Source organism: Octodon degus, unplaced genomic scaffold (genome assembly GCF_000260255.1).
Source record: "Octodon degus isolate 3935 unplaced genomic scaffold, OctDeg1.0 scaffold00004, whole genome shotgun sequence".
In the NCBI taxonomy this organism is placed as follows: Eukaryota; Metazoa; Chordata; class Mammalia; order Rodentia; family Octodontidae; genus Octodon; species Octodon degus.
This window is the reverse complement of record NW_004524580.1, coordinates 30,057,400-30,072,291: the sequence shown is the minus strand read 5'-3', so window position 1 is coordinate 30,072,291 and position 14,892 is coordinate 30,057,400. Positions and strand designations below refer to the sequence as shown.

At 52.0% G+C, this 14,892-nt stretch overlaps 1 protein-coding gene across 1 annotated transcript in view; it reads left to right on the top strand.

Moving 5' to 3' along the window:
* The window catches only part of Gnptab (N-acetylglucosamine-1-phosphate transferase alpha and beta subunits), a 30,843-nt gene extending 18,724 nt beyond the window's left edge, over nucleotides 1–12,119 (top strand). Inside the window, exons 14-21 of the mRNA XM_004623917.2 lie at nucleotides 590–789; nucleotides 883–1,102; nucleotides 2,187–2,300; nucleotides 4,449–4,534; nucleotides 5,451–5,549; nucleotides 9,203–9,370; nucleotides 9,796–9,886; nucleotides 11,782–12,119. Of these exons, the coding sequence (XP_004623974.1) occupies nucleotides 590–789; nucleotides 883–1,102; nucleotides 2,187–2,300; nucleotides 4,449–4,534; nucleotides 5,451–5,549; nucleotides 9,203–9,370; nucleotides 9,796–9,886; nucleotides 11,782–11,859 (1,056 nt within the window). The 3' untranslated portion in view covers nucleotides 11,860–12,119. The remainder of the gene's footprint in view (nucleotides 1–589; nucleotides 790–882; nucleotides 1,103–2,186; nucleotides 2,301–4,448; nucleotides 4,535–5,450; nucleotides 5,550–9,202; nucleotides 9,371–9,795; nucleotides 9,887–11,781) is intronic.
* Nucleotides 12,120–14,892: the final 2,773 nt, after the last annotated feature.

Genomic DNA, 14,892 nt, shown 5'->3' with positions numbered 1-14,892 from the left:
GCTAGCAAGTGACGAGTGACGGTGTGGCCACAGCTGCTGTTGACCCCACACCTCTGGGTACTCCACCACAGGATTTGAGCTTACTGCCCAGAGCTCTGTAAGCTGCCCCCTGAGGGCACTTCCTGTCCCAGCTGGCAGCTCAGGAAGCTGCCCTGCGGCAGGATATGGCTGGGCAGGTGCAGGGTGTTTGCCTTTCCCCCTCTCCTGATGACTGCAGTGGGGCAGAGCCAGGCCTGGGCTCCTTCGACCAAGGCCAGGTGTCCTGTGCGGGGTCTCAAAAGAAAACGTGGTTAGTGACAGATGAGTGTCCCTGGGCCTGTGGCATGGCTGGGATGATATTCCCCGGCTCTTACCTCTGGCCTCCTTTTGCAGATGAAGAACTGGAAGCATGACTAGAGGCTGGCCGGGTGGGTGCGAGCCGTGCAGTGCGTGCATCCTGCCTGCCCAGGGCCGCAGGGAGGTTATGCTGCCTCCAACTGTGAGGCTCCTCCTGCCTCAATCTCCCAATCCCTGGGGTTACAGACGGGCACCACCGTGCCGTGCCTGAGTCGGTAATGTTGCCTCTTGTAAGAAACGATTCCTTTTCCAGGAGGAAGCAGCGCTCAGGACCCAGCTGGCCTACCTCACCGACAGCAGCCACACTGGCCGGCGGCTCCAGGACACATTTGCAGATTCGCTCCGTTACGTGAACAAAATCCTCAACAGCAAGTTCGGGTTCACGTCACGGAAGGTCCCCGCACACATGCCGCACATGGTCGACCGTGTGGTCATGCAGGAGCTGCAGGACATGTGAGTCCAGTGCTGCCGCGGGGTTGGCCTGGCGTCTGGTGACCGCCAGCGCCCGTGGCCTTGCGCGGCGGGCTCACTGCCCTGCGTTCCCAGGTTCCCTGAGGAGTTTGACAAGACATCCTTACACAAGGTGCGCCACTCGGAGGACATGCAGTTCGCCTTCTCCTACTTCTACTACCTCATGAGCGCCGTGCAGCCGTTGAACGTATCCCAGGTTTTCGACGAGGTGGACACGGACCACTCAGGTGTCCTCTCAGACCGTGAGATCCGGACGCTGGCCACCAGGGTCCACGAGCTGCCACTGAGCTTGCAGGTGGGCTGCTGCCTTGCCCCCGCACGGTGACGTTTCCTGTGATAGGTGACACGCAGTGCCCCGTTCCCGTGCGGGTTTCAGCGTAACGTGAGCAGCAGGTGTTCTTTATAGTTATGTGGGTGCAGAATGGGTCTCTGTTCTACCAGAATTAGGACCAAGCTTGAAGTTTCTACTTCATGAAATGTTTGCTTGTTTTTTGCCACATAATCTCGCTATATAGCCCAAGCTGGGCTTGAACTCTCAGAAATCCTTGTGCCTCAGCCTCCCAAGTGCTGGGATCTCGGGTGTACCACCACACCCAGTGAGGTTACTTTCTAGGGACTGAGCCGTATTCTGTGGGGAGGAGCCATGCGCGGGGCACCTATGTGTGAGGTTGCGTGTGGGTCCTGGCGTGGCTACCTGCCACCATCAGACCCACATCAACCACCTTCCCTAGCCATGGGAGCCTGGGGGCACCTTGGGCACCTTGCCTACGAGGGGAGTCTACGGCGGGGCCTGCTCCTTCAAGGTGAGGACAAGATGTTCATGTTGGCATTGTTTCCTGCTGGGCTTGCTGGAGATCTTTATTTTATTTTATTTTTTTAAATTTTATTTATTTATTTATTTGTGTGTGTGTGTGTGTGTGTGTGTGTTGTGGCCAGCTCAGCCCACCGGGGGCGGGGCTGGCTGGCATGTGGTGCTGGGGGATTGAACTGTGGTCCTTGGGCTTTGCTAAGCTTGTTCTAAGTAGGTGCTTTAGACCACTGAGCCATCTCACCAGCCCTGGAGATCTTTATAATATTGAGAATCATGTCCAAAGCCAGCGTGAGGTCAGCGCTTGTAATTTTACTACTCTGGAGACTGAGGCAGGAGGATCACCACATGTTTGAAGCCAGCCTGGACTGTACAGTGAGTTTAAGGCATCCTGGACTACTGAGTAAGACCCTGTGTTGAGAAACCACACTCACACAAAATCATACTAAAGAAACTCGGAGGGTAGCATTTAAGTTGTCTTTGGTAGATTTTACATGATTTTTAGCTTAAAAACCACAAGCGTTACCTGTAATGTACTCAACGCGTTTATCTGTGTATTTTGCTGTGTTAGGATCTGACTGGTCTGGAGCACATGCTAATAAATTGCTCAAAAATGCTTCCTGCTAATGTTACCCAGCTGCATGCAGTGCCACCCACCCAGGAGGCCTACTATGACCCCAACCTGGTGAGTGCTGGGGGATCCCTGAGGTCCCCAGCTTGTGGTTCCCCCTCAACAGGCAGGCAGACCAATCTGCAGTGCGTTCCCTGCTCAGGTTCAGCAGGACACAAGCACCCCAGGTCATCTCTGGGGATATCAGCCAAGGAGAAATGGCTGTGATCAGGCTGTGGGTGGCCAGCACACAGGGCTCCATGAGGAGGCCTCTGGGCAGTCACTGGAGACTTTGGTCCTGGAGCCGTGTGCAGAGGGCTGCACTGGGAGGGTCTGACCTAGGCACAAGCACAGTGGTTGCAGTGGGCTTGTGGGTAGATGAGAGACAGCGTGGAATTATGGTGGAGGTGGTCGTGATGAGGTGCAGGGTGACTGAGCTCTGAAGGCCCTCGTGTCCCCCCCCCCCCCGAGCATGCGTATGAGCCCACCTCCTGGGTGACCGAGGTAGTGGTTATGTCACACGTACTTTTTAGTAGTGTTCTCTCCCACAGACATTTTCTTTAACAAATAGCTCTGGCAATCATAGTCACAATAAAAAATTACTTATTTAGCAAGACCATGTGTCAGAATAAAAACAGGGATATGGCTCAAGTTGAAGGCCCTGGATTCAATCCCCAGTACAGAAAGAAAGAAAGAAAGAAAGAAAGAAAGAAAGCAAGACAAGACAGAGAGAAAGAAAGAAGAAAGAATTGTAATAAACAGACTAGTTCATAATATTCTAAGGTTTTCTTTTTTTTCTTTTTTGATGATAGAAAATCTTATTTTAATTAAGTTGAACTAAATCTGTGCACACATATTTTGTAGCCATGTAACTAGAATCCTATATATGAACAGAATAAAGAAGCATTCAACTATAACTATAGGTCTTTTACATCCTTTAACATCTTGCCAACCAAAAGATTGATCTTAGGAGGCATTATGCCAAGGAACATTTTGGCACTGAGAGCAGAGTCCTCGGCCTCGTGCATACTTAGCATACACACTGTAGAGAGCCATAACCCCATGCCCAGGAAATCAGCTGGATTTGTCTAGGTCTTAAATTTTTTTTTTTTTTTTTTTTTTTGTGGAACCGGGGATTGAACTCAGGCCCTTGCACTTGCCAGGGAAGCACTTATTCTACTGAGCCATCTCCCCGGCCCCATTTTAAATTCTTAATTGGATATTCATCTATTACTACATAGACCCAACATTTCTATTGTAAAAATCCAGCACAAATTAGAACTACAGATCTTTATTTGAAAATCTGACCTGCCGATGTAGCATTTTCCACCAGCGCTTGGAGCAGCAACTTTCAGGCTTCCCAGCCTTCTGCATAGGTGCTGCCTTTGCGGGAGCCTCAGCAGCCGCCACTGCAGTCTTTCTAGCTGCTAGCTTAGCCTTTTGTCCTTCCTTGGCAGCCCTGATAGCTTGTTCTCTTTGGGCCTTTCTAACTTCTGGTTTCTGATTCCTCTTGGCCGTTATGCCAGCAAGAGATGTACCAGCGATGGCGCTCTGAAGCTGGACTGCTTGTCGCATTCTTCTGAATTTCTTCCGACTGTCCCTGTTTGTGTTTTCTTTTGTAGAGGACAGTCCAGTTTATTTGCCGAGGATTTCTCGTGGGAAGGAATGCAGACTCGCATTTCATATTCAGAAACTGGACGGCCTTCCTGCCGGTCCTGGCGTAGCGCCCCCCGTGTCCCCGTAGATCTTGAGCCCGCTGAAGGTGCAGAGCTCGACCTTCATGGCAGCAGCAGGCAGTCAAGGCTGAAGATGGTCAAGTTTGGAGATAGGGTCTGATGGTAGCTCAGGCTGTCCTTGACTTCACTATGTAGCCCACGCCGGGCTGGAGCTCTCAGCAATCTGCCTGCCTCAGCTTCCTGAGCGTTAGGCTCACAAGTGTGCGCTATCAGGACTGGCAGAGTTTTTTTTTTTTTTTTTTTTTTTTTTTTTGGATTGAACTCGGGGCCTTTTTGACATAGTGTAATATAGTGTGTGACTAAAATAAAACTTTATTTACAAAGACAGCTGACAATGCAGGGGCTGCAGTGTACCCGTGTGATTTTTAGTTTTCCTCTTGGTCCTGGGTGGTGGCAGTCCCTTCGCTCTGTGCCTGGGCAGAGGCCCCCCTTGCTTTTTTCGCCCTCTTCCCCATCCTGTTTCCTAACCACCTGTGCTTTCTCAAAGCCACCAGTGACCAAGAGTCTGGTGACCAACTGTAAGCCGGTGACTGACAAAATCCACAAAGCATACAAGGACAAAAACAAGTACAGGCAAGTGCACGCCTCAGTATTTGGTGTCGTATGACAAGGTTGGTGGCTTCTCCACAGCACATTGCTTTGTATTTTTTAAGAAGGAAAGGTTTACTTTGGCTCGTAGTTCATACCGGTTTGTTCCTCGGGTGGCAGGACAGAGAGGCAGGGGAGGAAACAGCTCTGGCATAGCAGGGTTGGAGAGCAGAGAGGGATCACAGGAGGAGGAGGGCACGCCCTTCCGGGCACGCAGCTTCTGGTCACAGCCCGCCTGCTCCTCCAAGTAGGCGCCACCTCCCAGCCTTGTGCTCAGCTGTAACCCGGGAGTGGACCAATCCACTCTGAGTATCATCCCCACCCCCACCCCACCCCTGCCCACCCAGCCAGTCACCTCTGGGAAGCTCCCCCACTTAGGAGCCCTTGAGGGCTTGGCGGAACTAAACTGTTTACATTCTGCTCTGTCCCGCCCCCCCCCCCCAGCGTCCCTGTGTGCAGGTACACGTGGTACATCTCCCAGAGTCAGTGCAGTGCTTCATCTGTGAAGTAGGCTTTAAAACTCATGTGAGCCTGCCAAGCACAAGGTCCCAGGCTCAATTTCTGGCATCAGAAAAAAAAAATTTTGTTTAAAAAAAGCAAACCTCATGTGAGCCAGGTGTGGGGGCACACACCTGTGACCTCAGCACTCAGGAGGCTGAGGCAGGAGGATCACTGTGGGTTCAGGGCCAGCCTGGGCTAACAGTGAGTTCAGGGCCAACCTGGACTGAGACCCTGTCTCATAAAACAAACAAAACCACCCGTGTGAGTTGTGTCCTGGCAGTACCTAGTGAGCCATTCCGTGGATGGCCAGTGAAGCTGCCGCAGCGCTGTGTACTGGCACTGTGTTTTGTGTTCCTAGGCATCGAATGTTTCACCTCTTTCACTGTGTTTGGACAACTAGGTTTGAGATCATGGGGGAGGAAGAAATCGCTTTTAAAATGATCCGAACCAACGTTTCTCATGTGGTCGGCCAGCTGGATGACATAAGGAAAAACCCCAGGTACTGACTCCCACAAGTCATTGTTTTATTTTCCTGAATTGTGTTTGGCCAACTCTGAGTTTTCATACACGTTACTATGCTAAAATGAGAATCTCTTTCAAAGGTACCACAATGCAGATTTTTCGCTCATGTACACGGGATTTTCTCATTTTGCACAAACTGCTATTTTATTTGCTGGTAAAGATATGAGTGTGGGTGCATGTACTTCCAGAGACTCTACCAGGGATCTTGGGTCTCTTCCAACCCCACCACCTAGGAGATGGAGGCAAGAAAGGCCCAAGAGGGCCGGGGAGATAGCTCAGTAGAATAAGCACTTGCCTGGCAAGCACAAGGGCCTGAGTTCAATCCCCAGTTCTGCCAAAAAAAAAAAGAATCTAGATGGGAAGAAAGGCCCGAGAAGAGGGGAAGGTGTTTGGGGTAGAACATTGTAAGAAAAAGAGCCAGGTATGCTGATGCAGAACTCTGGAGGGAGGCAGGAGATCGCTGCGAGTTTGAGGCTGGCCTGGGTTAAGTAGTGAAACCCTGTCTCAAAAAAAACCTAAAAAAGAAAAGAAAAACAGTGATTTGGGAAAGAAGGAAGAGAGAGGAGGTCCAGAGTTTGGACCCACAGGCGGGTGGCAGAGAAAGGAGGGGGCAGAGGAGCTGACACTGCACCGGGTGGTGGCTCTCGGCCTGCCATGAGTCCTGGTGGCTGCGTGGACTGCAGGAGTGAATTTGGAGTGGTTCCGGAGGCCGGAGTCCAGGCCCAGGTCAGCTTGGAGGATGCAGGTGAGGCAGCCCACGGACTCCGGCCAGCCCCAGATGAACACATTTTCTGTCTCACACAGCTCTGAGCATTCAGACCTGGCTCTAACTGCTACCTTATTTGGCTTGATAAAAACAGCTTAAGAATCTGCTTTTTGAAAGGTTTTTGTTGTGACTATGTTTGTTGTGACTGTGGTTTTTTGTTTTGTCTTTTTGAGACAGGGTCTCGCTATGTAGCTCAGTATATGTGCTGCCGAAGCGAGCACACGCTATGTAGCTCAGGCTGGCCTTGAGTGCATTATATAGACCAGGCTGGCCTAGGACTCATGTGATCCTCCTGCCTCAGCCTCCCGAGTGCTGGGATTATTGGCAAGCCCCACCGTGCCCAGCATGTTAGGGTTTTTTTGAGCAGGATCTAACTACGAGTTTGCTTGAACTCTTGGTGTAGCCAGGCTGGCCTCAACTTCCTGATGATCTTCCTGCCTCAGGCCCTCCTAAGTGCTGGAATTACGAAGGTGTGCCTGCCTTTGAGTTTTTGAATTTAAGTAGGAAATAGCTATTTCATCAGTTTCCTTGAGAAATTCAAAAAGATCTTGGCATATAAAGTGAATGGTGGTGTTTCTCGCCTGTAGGCCCTCCTGGATGTCTTCAGGTATGTTTCTCTTTACTCCTTTGGTACTGGGGATCCAACTCCGGAGCTTGCAATTGCGGGCAGATGTTTATGCCCCCCCCAGCTATCACCCCGCCCACATCTGCAGGTTTGCCTCATTTGAATTGGGATTATATTTATAAATGATCCAAATTGTAGAACTTCTAAATACAGCATTTTAAGACTGATTTTTGCTTCCTTACAAATTCCATTTTTCTGTGGATGAGGAAGGGGAAAGAGAATCTTGAGAAAAATAAAACATCTTTTCGGCATAGCTTCCTCAGGAACCCAGTAAAATCCTGGACTTCCTGAAAATGAACCTCTCTGGCGTGCAGCCAAGACGATGGGGTGCAGCCAGCAGCTGCTGGCCACACCGGCTTGTCTCGGGCCTCGAGAAAACGTCACTAAGGATTTTTGGAGCACCTTTGGGTGGCACAGGGGCCTGTGCCTGTGCTCTGGGTCTTGCTTGGGCTGTGGGAATTTTTCACACTGTGTACTTTGACTCTTTTGAGGTCAACACAACCTTCAGACCACAGCGTTGTCTGTGAATTTGCCCAGGCTGGCCTCTAACCTGTGATCCTCCTGCCTTAGCCTCCCAAGTAACTACCCTGCATCCCTTGGTGTCAGCTTAGGGACACATTTGCCCCTTGAACAAAGTATCTGGGTGGGCAGGAGCCTGACTTCTGACTCCTCTGCCCTGCTGGTCTTCTGCAGTCCCGTTCTTGAAAGACCCAAGACACGAACCCTGAACTCGGCCCCGCCTCACGGAGCTGCCTGCTGTGCAGCCTTCGCTCTCCCTGAGTACCGAGAGCTGGCGTCGGCCTGTGCTGCATCCATTTATTTTTAGTGCAGAATGTTGTCAAAGCTCATGGATTGCACTTGGCTGACGCAGCTCCTGGGTCCTTGTAAGGCAAGCCAGGCGCTCAGGACAGGTAACCAGGGGCCTCTGTGTGCACGTCAGTCTCCAGAAAGCACTGACTTACATTTGCTTTTTAGTTTCGCCATTTTTTTAGGCAGGGTCTTGCTCTGCCGTCCTGCCTGGCCTTGAACTCACTCAGGCTGGCTTTCAGCTCACCACGATCCTCCCGCCTTAGCCTCCTGAGTGCTGGAATTCCAGGCGTGGGCCACCATGCCAGCTTGCATGTGCTCATTTCATCTGAGTGCACCCACTTCTCCATCTCTCCTTGCCAGGTTCTTTCAAGTAAATCTCATTTTATCTGTTTTTTCAGTATGTGCCTCAATGTAAGGATCCTTAAAATACAGCCACATAGTCACCCTAAAGAAGTTACTAGCGGTTCTCCTGGCATCACCCATCAGGACAGCTTGCACCCCCCATCTGTAAGCGCCTGGCTCTAGTTCATGGTGTGTCAGGTACATTCGTTGCTGCTAAAGCCAGAGGTTTCTCTTCCGTCTTCACTCTGCCTGCTGAACCCTCCACACTCTGTGTATCGGGCCACAGCCGGTTCTGTGGCCACAAACCTTGGGCCTCTGCTTCTCCAGTTCTGGCCGGTTCTGGCCTGGTCCTCACCATGCCTGCTCGTGGATCTGAAGGTTTAACTGCTCTGTCCACGTCAGGATCCCATCTCGCTGGCTGCGTTTCATTGCCCTGGTATAATTTTTGCCTTGAAGTACTCAAGGAGGTGTACCAGCTGCTGCCTTCACCAGCCCTGGTGCTTGAGCACCCGGTGGGGGAGGTGGACATCCCCGAGCCAAGGCCACCAGCAGTGCTGTCCCTGTTACTTGCACTGTGCTACACAGGTTGCTGTCACTTTGGGGCAGTTTCCTCAGTCCCCACTGGCTTTTCTTCATGCTAATGCAGTGTCCTGTTAGCTGGCCGCACCACTGGCTCTGAGCTCAGGCTGCATGAAGTGGGGGTCATACATGGAGTGGTCTCACTGCGCTACCGGCCTCTTTCGGGGTGACTGACACCAGCTCTGGTTGCAAGGGTGAGGAATTTCCAAAGCAATATTTGGTAGAGAGGACTCTCCAGAGAATGCCACCAGTCAGTGTACTGACAGTACAGATGTCCATTTGAAATACTCAGGCATGGAGGCGCACACCTGTCCTCCCAGCACTCGGAGGCTGAGGCAGGAAGATCACAGCAAGTTGAGAGCCAGCCAGGGTTACAGAGTGAGGTCAAGGCCAGCCAGAACTGCACAGCAAGACCTTGTGTCAAAAAAATGAAAGAAGTAAAAGACAGTTGGTGTGCACATCTGTTTTCTGCTGGTGAGGCCCCAGTAACCCAACTTGGTCTTCGCAGGAAGTTTGTTTGCTTGAACGACAACATTGACCACAACCACAAAGACGCGCAGACCGTGAAGGCCGTGCTCCGGGACTTCTATGAGTCCATGTTCCCTGTGCCGTCCCAGTTTGAGCTGCCCAGGGAGTACCGGAACCGCTTCTTGCACATGCACGAACTGCGGGAGTGGTGAGGCCCCCCCAGTCCCGTCCCCTTGACATGCAGCTAGGGCTCACAGCGACAGCTTCTCTGTCTTATGTTACTTGCTGTGTAATTTCTTTCTGAAAACACAGACTAATAATTGCCATTTGTGGGACAGGGTCTCACGCTAGCCCAGGCTGGCCTCCAGTCTGTGGTCCTCTGGCCTCAGCCTCCCAGGTGGGGTTATAGGTGTGCACCACCGTGCCCACCCAGCTTTTAGTGCTTTGAGTGTCTGTAAGACATTTACTGACTTCTTAAGTGATTTGAAAAACATGTACCTGGGTTTTCCGTGTAGCTGGGACTCCGCATAGTAAAGAGCTATACGTTGTAGATGCAGGCAGGGCTGGCTCCCTGGGGGACCCCTCGGCAAGGGGCTGGGCTCACCCTCCCTCCATGTCTGCTTCTCCCGGCAGGAGGGCCTACCGCGACAAGCTGAAGTTCTGGACCCACTGTGTCCTGGCCACACTGATCATTTTCACAGTCTTCTCATTTTTTGCTGAGCAGGTAAGTGACACATCTGACAGGGTGCTGCTGGTGTCTCCTGGCGTCTCTGCGTCACTGTATAGGTCACTTCTGGGCAGCCTGACCTAGCAACCACCATCCCCTTACCGTCTGACTCCGACTGCAGTCAGGCAGGAGAAGTTGAGGCTGAGGCCAAGAGGCTCTGTTCCCAGCCCTGTCCCACCGGACCCCTCTGCCAAGCCTGTTTCTGTGGGCTCCCTTGGGTGGCGGTGGGGTCCTCTGGGCTCTTAGTGTCCCTGCAGTGCTGGCTCAGTATGTGTCCGCTTGCATTTCCTGTGCCAAGGCTGGGTTCTCCCCCTCGCTTCTCTTCTAGCTCCACCTCACCCCCCTCTCACTCCCTGCCCCGTCCTCCATCCTCTTCCTGTCCCCTCTGTCCCTCTCCAGGCCCTCCTAGTCCCAGCCCCACTCACCTCTGCTGGAGGAGGAGGATGCTTAGGCTGCAGGTGTGAAGCACCCAGAAACAAAGGTTACAAAGGCTCAAAGAATCATAGATGGGAGCCACGGGGCAGCTTGATTCCCAGCACCTGAGGTCAGGGCTTCCTGCGCGGAGACAGGACAAGCAGGCAGGATGCCGCTACTCTGGCCACTGGCCACTGAGGAGGGGACATCGGCCCCAGGCTCCCGGGTGGGACAGAGCCAGCCAGAAGGAGCTTCTGGGGCACAGGAGAAAGTGGGGTCTTAATTACTTTTCTTCTTCTTCTTTTTTTTTTTTTTTTTTTGCACGGAACCGGGGATTGAACTTAGGCCCTTGCGCTTGCCAGGGAAGCGCTTATTCCACTGAGCCATCTCCTCGGCCCCTTAATTACTTTTCTTGTTACTGAGACAAAATACCCAACACACAAAGTTAAAGGGGAGAGATTGATTTGGCTCGCTTTGTGGAGGGTTCAGCCCATGGTTGCTGGCTAAAGGCAGAGTGGCTTGGCCGAGGGGCATCGCAGAGGAGAGCAGTTCTTGGCACCCACAAGGCAGCAAGAGCACCAAGGGAGGGACAAGGCTCTTTCTGTCCCTTGTGTCCCCAGGTCGGCATAGCGCTCGCCCCCTTAATCCCAGCCAGAACTCTGCCAGACAATCAGCAGAGGAGTTTATTAATCACTCCCCCTGGTTCCCAGCATCACGCACTCCAGACCCAACCACTGGGAGCCGGCCTGACTGTGCAGGGCCATCTAGACACACCCCGGGATGGGCCAGCTGCCCTCTGCCTGGCCCGGGTCCTCAGCCAGCCAGGGGTCGGCCATTCCTGGGTGCAAGGAGACGCTGGGGCTTCCGTGTGGAGACCGTGAAGAAACTTGCTTTCTCCCCACTGTCACTTTGTTATGGTGGCTGTCAGACTTGCCCTTCCACATATGCGTGAGCAGCTGTATTTGTGGGGAAACATACCCATCCCAGGTCTGCGCTGCCCGTGTACAGAGGAACTTTTCACAACAGCGCACGCATCCTTGGGGATATTTTCATTTCTAAGTGACTGCTGTTAGGTGAAGCTCAGAAAAAGTTCTGACAGGATTTTTAATATTAGTGTTTGGTTTTCAAATCACGTCTCACAATCAGAGGCAGCGTCTCCATGAACAAACCGAGCCAGTCCCTGCCAACGGGACCTGACACGCGGACATTGAATGGAGCTCTGCTCCGTGAAGGCTGCGCAGGCGTCTGCAGATGCAGGCCTTGGTTAGATACCCTAAATCATGTGAGCACTCTGTCTCCCTGGGCTGGAACCTGTGTACACTGACCAGGGCTGGGGCTGTGTTTTCAGGGAGGAAACCGCTCAGTGCCTGCTTTGTCATCTGAGACTAAGGGTATGATTCATAGAAAATAAGGGTGATACATTAATAGGCTTCCAGCCATGTGGAAAATTAAAACGTTTTCTCTTTTTCATCATTTAGTTAATTGCTCTTAAGCGGAAGGTGTTTCCCAGGAGGCGGGTACACAAAGAAGCCAGCCCAGATCGCATCAAGGTTTAGAAAGTGCTGGCTTGGAAGTCTGGAAGTCACCTACCTCAGTGTCCCCGAGCTGGATGACCACCACCGCCTGGGATCTTGGCACACGCCACGCCGCTGTGACAGGCAGCTCTGAGCTAGCTGGTCCTGCTTTTAAGGTGTTCGCTCGTGGACCTGTCGTCCTTTTAATAAAAAGGCTGCTGGGCGCTGGGCATGGTGGCACCTGCCTGTGAAGGCAGCACTCAGGAAGCTGAGGCAGAGGATTGTTGTGAGCTCAAGACCAGCCTGGGCTACATAGTGAGCTCAAGGCCAGCCTGAACTGCACAGTGAGATCCCATCTCAGAAAGAAAGAAAGCAACCAGAAAGAAACTAACAAACCACGAAGAAGGCTGCTGGCTTCCCAGCAGGACCATTGCAGGCTAAGAGCATGTGCCAGATTGCTGGGAGTCTCTGAAACCTGGTTCTGCACCTCCCCTTTCTTTCATTTTCCATCTCTTATTGTTGAAATAAGTTGCCACTAAGTTCTTGCTTCTGCAAATAGCAAATCAAGGTGTGATCTCATTTCTATGGTTGTTATTTAAATGCAGCAGTACTGTCACTTTTGACAAGCTCGAAACCACCACCTCGGGTAACAGTGGTCTCGGTCCACTCCGAACTGCCGACCGTTGTGGCTGGCACAGGAAACGTCACAATGCTTCAGTCCCTGAGAATAAATACCGTGATTTCCTGAGCTGGCCTGATGACCAAGGGCTACGTAATTGGCGCTGCCCCTTAGAGATGTGATGATATTGTGGAAATGTCCATAGTCACGCAGAAGTGCCTCCCTCTGGACGCGCAGTGCTGACAGGGCAGGCACCCCGTGTCTGGTTTAGCACCTGCCACCACCACACTCCTACTCCAGCTGCAGCTGCTGGTGGGTACAGCAAGGGTCGTCGCAGACTTGCCTGTAAAAGGCCAGCTAGCACGTAACTGCGGGACACCTGTGTCTTCATCGCGCGTTCTTCTGCGGTGGTCTCCAGTTTGTTCTGAACAACCCTTTAACATCACGAGGCCCCTAAGTAGCTGGATCTGACCCGCAGGCCCCTGATGTGTCCTTGTACAGTGGGTCTGGGGGGCTCTGACTGCACAGGTCCTTCCTTCCTGAGGAGGGACGGGCACTCTGGATCTCGGGCTCAACAGTATTCTTCCACAGCGCACGCATCTTTTGTAAAAAACGTGAAATGTAACTACTGGCATTTGTGCTGTTTTTGAAAATTGAAGTCCTATAAAAAATTCTATTTGTCTGATTCTTTGATTTTTTAAATCTTGGGGATTCCCGTTTTCCAGTCCAGTGCTTAGTCGACTGTCTGTGGTGTGTTCTGTCTGTGTGGCTCTGTACTGACTGCTACTGAAATTAAACAGATTAGTGTCGACCGTGCCAGAGGGCCCTGCTGCAGAGGGAAAATGAGTTCTGGGAAAAATTGGTGATACGGAAAAATTCAGTGAGTGTCTGAATATCACTATAAAAGCAAAGAATTTATTCTAGAAAGGTTGTACAGAAATAAAGATTTGTGTGTCACAGAGATTAGTGACGTGGATGCGGTCCACACCCACGAAGAACTGGGCAATGAGCTGGGAGCAGAATCATAGGACAGCCACAGGACCGCTGACTTGGGAGGGCCCCTGGATGGGAGCCTTGGAAGTTGATGTGTCTGTGCCGTTCTGAACTTTTTGTTTGTTAAGACGGTCTTGCTCTGCAGTTTAGGCTGGCCTAAAACTCACAGCAGTCCTCCTGCCCAGCCCCACAGGCGTGCACAGCCATGTCCCCAGACCTGTAGAAATCTAGTGTGTTCCTTGCTCCATTTGGCTGTGTAACAAAAGCGTGGGACTGGGTGATTTATGAAGAACAGAAATGTTCTTCCAGCCAGTCCTGGAGGCTGGTAAGTCCAAGATCAAGGCGCCCACAGGCTCTGCCTCGGGGAGGCGGGTGATGCTGTCCTAGGACAGTGCCTAGAACGGGGTGCGGGGTGACGTGTCCTCCCCTGCAGCAGGAGCCACTACCCTGTGTCGAGCTCTCAGTGACAGCCCTGCTCTAAGCGTAGGTCTGCCCCCTGAGCTAGTGCCCACCTGAGTGCCCTGCCGCTCAGTACCTTTGCTGATGAAGTTTGAGCAGGAAGTTTGGAGGAAACAAAACAAATCACAGCATTGTGGGATTTTGAAGAGGAAACTAATACTGCTGGACCCCCATCCTGGAGCCGCCGCACAGGCCCTTCAGGCAGTTTTTTTTTTGTTTTGTTTTGTTTTGTTTTGTTTTTTTGGCGGAACCGGGGATTGAACTCAGATCCTTGCATTTGCCAGTCAAGCACTTATCCTACTGAGCCATCTCCCTGGCCCAAAATGGTGTTTTCTTTTTTTTTTTTTTCGTTTTTTTCCTTCAGGCAGTTTTCAAAATGACCATCTGGACCAATCTGCTCTCTGTTGTTATTTATTTTTCTTTTTGAGGTAAGATTTACCTCCGAGTGCTGGGATTGTAGGGATGCGCACCACCACGCCCAGCTCGAAGCCTTGTTTTATCAATAATGGATACACCCCTCTCAGGGCACCTGATTTGCCCTGGGTCACACGGCCATAAGGGGCGGCAGCGGGGGAGTAGGGTGTTGGAGCTCAGATCTTCCCGTCCCCCTACTTGTGCAGCCCCACATGGCACTGACACCGAGCTTTGTCATCCCCTGCACTCATGTGCAAGGCCCGAAGGGCTCAGCTTTCTCTTTTGAAACAAGGGCGGTCTACTTTGGAACCAGGGACTCTTGGGCCAGCCCCATGGCTCAGCAGACTAAAATGCCGGTTTAGGCAGAGCACAGTGGCTGGGTTCGATCCTGGCAAGCTGTGCCGGCCCCGCCTCACACCCCTAATCCCAGCCCTTGGGAGGCTGAACACAGGACAATCACTGAGTCCCATCTACGCAGTAAGCACTCCCCACTCCTCCCCTGCCTTCTCTCCCCCAGCCAGCGGCCCTAACAGGCTAGCCTAGGGAGAGATTTGAAGCTATTTGCATATGTGAGAAGGAAAGAAACTAAT